We start from the raw sequence: 3,924 nt of genomic DNA, 5'->3' as shown, positions 1-3,924 counted from the left end.
CCGTCAGTGCTTATAGGGCTATGGTCTATGGGTGTGTTCATACGAGTGAGTGAGTTTATGTATGCCTATGGGTTAAATAAAAAACGTGTGCGAGGGCCTGCCGGCCTGGGGAGTCAGAAGTGTGACACCACATCGGTAAATCCCAGTCAGTCAAAGTCTGCGTTCACATACAAGCTCACCAAATATAACCATGCTGTCAATGGCGGCAACGACCACGAGGCTGCAGCGCACGGGAGGGGAAAGCAGCAGCGATGGCGAGCCCATGGGGCAGCCCCTCGAGCAGCCTGTGGGTCACGCTGGGTCAGGCCTCCAACGTGGCGCAGCTAGTCGGCGTGGACGCGCTCGGGCTAATCTCCATGGTCGTGCAGGCCGCCCTGGCTGCGCGCCGCCACCGGGACGCCTGCATGCAGCTCGCGCAGCACGTCGAGCTCGTCGGCGGCTTGCTGAAGGAGCTGGAGCTCGCCGATCTGATGCGGCGGGAGGCCACCAGGCGGCCGCTGGAGCAGCTCCGCGGCGCGCTGCGGCGGTGCTACGCGCTCGTGACCGCGTGCCAGGACTGCAGCTACCTCCGCCGCCTGCTCCTCGGCGCACGGATGGGCAACGAGCTCCGCGCCGCGCAGCACGAGATCGATATGTTCATCCGCCTCATCCCGCTCATCGCCCTCGTCGACAATTCTACAAACACTCATCGTGTCCAGGTACCCATGTTTCTGGGATTATGGGGGAAACACCGATTTAGAGGGACACACTTGATTATAATTCGACTGAACTGATCCGCGACTGTTCCAGACTTCCAGTGATCATGAGCATAGTTGCCTCTGAATTGGAGTCCAATCGCAATTTTCTACTGCACAAATAAAGAACTTGATATGAACTCTATCTGAATTTAGTGGGCAGGAGTACTTATACTTGTGCGTGGTTAATACAGTACCTTTTTTTTAAGGAAAATGAGTGCATTATTCATTATCACAAGATGTAAAATGGCGACCTCTCATTCACAAAAGTCCGATGGTTTACTATTTGCCGTTTTCGCTATCCTTGTCTAGGAAGCTGCGGAGCAGGTCGACGGTATATTCATAGAAGGTTCAAACCACCGTGTCAGGTTAGATAATGTTCAACATGTAGTAGATTACTTGGTAAATGATCCTTCGTATATTCGATCCATAATTATCATGTTTGTTCACACAGTGGCTTTGTAGAAGGTGAACCACGTTGGAATTGGATGCTGACAGATGAAAACTATTTTCTCCATCCAGAAATACATGCACATTTTATAATATATTCTTAGCAGTTACAAAATCAGGAAGATAAAAAAGTGCTTAGTTTTGGTCAAAACTCGAATTTGGATAGTCAAAATATGCTTTATATATCTGAAAATGAAGGGAGAAGTTGATTGTTGACCGTATTCGGTTCGTCCGTTTGGGCTTTAGATATATAACTGGGTGAAAGCTTGTTTCAAGATAGTGACTACTCCCTCCATTCTAAAATAGATGACCCAACTTTATACTAACTTTAGTACAAAGTTGAGTCATCTATTTTGGAACGAAGGGAGTACATGTTTGCAGGTACATGTTACAACGTCTGAAAGGTAGGATGCATATCAGATCAATCAACTTGAAATCAAAACGTGGGCTTTATTTTTTTACGAGAAAATATAATAATTTATTTAACTATGGTTGATGTTTCAACAAATTTCTACCTTATATTAGCATGATTATTTTCTTTCTTAAATATTTTGATAATCATGCATGAGTTCTTTAGCTATACACTCTAAACCAGCAACTTCCCTATTTTCAAGACTAATGATGAGATTTACCTGTTTTCAGGTTTGCAGCAAGAGTTTTAGATATTACTGAGATACGTGTCCAAGGAGCTCGCAAACTCTGCAATGTTCGGGAACATCCGTCACTAGGTAAGAAGTAATTGTTTCTTTGAGTTTCCTAATGGTAGTAGTCGTTAACTTAAGTACTTCCTTCCTTCCTTTTTACTCCACATATAAGATTTGTGTCGAGTCAAACTTCACCAACTTTGACCAAATTTGTATAAAAGAATATCAACATCTACAATATCAAATATACATAATATGAAACTACATTTCATAATGAATCTAAAGATATCCCTTTGGCCTTGTAAATGTTGATACTTTTTTTTATAACTTTGGTCAAAGTAAAGATATTTTGACTTCAGACGAAAGTTATATGCAGACTAAAAAGAAACGGAAGGAGTATCAGACTAAGAGGCTAAAGTTTTACGATGGTGTTATGTGCTTCACGGATTACGAAATTGCTTTGCTTTGCTATGCCCATGAGGCATCGTAATATCTGTGTTCATATTTTTGGATATTATGCAACAAGAATTAAAAAATGTCTGTATGATTGTTCTGATGAACCATGAGTGAACTCTGGATCACCACATGATTCGTTGTGGTCAAGTGAAATTAATAAACACATTCCATGGAAGTCTAACTAACTAACTACAATTTTTTTTGAAATTTTGAAAATACAGATCTACGCTTCAAAAGTTCTTAGATACATACATAACTCATTTAGTAGTACCCCCTCTGTCCCATAATATAAGAGTGTTTTTCACACTACACTAGTGTCAAAAACGCTCTTATATTATGGGACCGAGGGAGTAGATGACATTATAAAGGAAGGACTTTAATGATAGACCCAACACAATATTATCCATGAAATCTTCTATTAAATTTCAGTTTATTTTCAAGTTTCACAAGCTAGAGCTGCTACAAATGATAATTCGATGATCTGCGTGACAAAGGAACTGGAGTATTTTCACATCATATTTGTATTCTGTTTCTTAACAGCATATTTGTATTATGTATTTATGTTAGTCATATCAGTATTGACTAAGTTTGTAACTCCATTAGTGACAAGGATGGATTATTCATGGCACAGGAATTGTAGGCACGCAAGAACAGAAAACCCTCGACAACAAAGAACTAGTGAAGCTTTGTATGCTCACGGTAGAAAATTACCCAGGATTCACAGAGTTCAGCTACTTTCAAATCATGGATGCTACAGATAATTTCTCAGAGAAGAGATATCTTGGGTCTGGTGGATTTGCAACAGCATACAAGGTATTTGTAAACCAATAGAAAGAAACTAACTAATTATGTAAATGCCTATGAATCTATGATCTGCATCTTTCCAATGAGAATGTTGTCTAAACTCTATTTGTAACCATTGCAGGGTCAGTTGCCCCAAGGATTTGTGGTTGGCATCAAAAGATTCGATCACCGTGCAACATTATCTGATTTCAGCAATGAATTGCAGCTTGCTAGGCTTCAGTATACCAATATAATAAGGTTACTGGGGTGGTGCATCCATGGAAAAGAAAGGATTCTGATCTACAAGTTCATGCAGAATGGTTCCTTGGACCGTCACATATTTGGTATATTTTCCCTATCATCTGATTTATTTCATAGGACGTGCTTCTGACTAAATATGTGAACAAACTTATGTACAGTTAATGATGTGCTACGTTCTTGTTTTCTGTTGTAATTGCTTTAAACTGTGATGATTTGATTTAGAGCAGAATATATATAAAAATTATGTTATCTAAAGGCTTGCTGTTTCAATATTCCACAGACAGGATAAAAGGACCGTTGCTAGATTGGTCTAAGAGACTCAAAATAATCAAGGGGTTGGTAGAGGGGCTTGTTTACCTGCACAAACACTCAATGTTACATATTGTCCATAGGGACTTGAAACCAAATAACATTCTCTTGGAATATGACATGACCCCAAAGATTTCTGATTTTGGATCAGCGAAAACACTGTGTTCAGACATAACAGAAGAGCACACAAGCAGGGTGGTGGCCACTAGGTATATGAAGCTGCCTGCTTCCTGGTTTTTTCAATCATTACAGGTTCCATTATTTTGTGTTCAAACGTGCTAATTTTG

The 3,924-nt window shown here is 40.5% G+C and overlaps 1 protein-coding gene across 1 annotated transcript in view; it reads left to right on the top strand.

Moving 5' to 3' along the window:
- Positions 1–251: 251 nt before the first annotated feature.
- Positions 252–3,924, top strand: part of LOC119333750 (putative G-type lectin S-receptor-like serine/threonine-protein kinase At1g61610) — a 4,950-nt gene continuing 1,277 nt past the window's right edge. The window contains exons 1-6 of the mRNA XM_037606538.1: positions 252–698; positions 1,047–1,102; positions 1,827–1,912; positions 2,916–3,097; positions 3,210–3,411; positions 3,789–3,846. Of these exons, the coding sequence (XP_037462435.1) occupies positions 252–698; positions 1,047–1,102; positions 1,827–1,912; positions 2,916–3,097; positions 3,210–3,411; positions 3,789–3,846 (1,031 nt within the window). The remainder of the gene's footprint in view (positions 699–1,046; positions 1,103–1,826; positions 1,913–2,915; positions 3,098–3,209; positions 3,412–3,788; positions 3,847–3,924) is intronic.

Source organism: Triticum dicoccoides, chromosome 7A, assembly GCF_002162155.2.
Source record: "Triticum dicoccoides isolate Atlit2015 ecotype Zavitan chromosome 7A, WEW_v2.0, whole genome shotgun sequence".
NCBI lineage: Eukaryota > Viridiplantae > Streptophyta > Magnoliopsida > Poales > Poaceae > Triticum > Triticum dicoccoides.
Note: the sequence above shows the minus strand (reverse complement) of the source record. Positions and strands in the feature narration are given on the sequence as shown.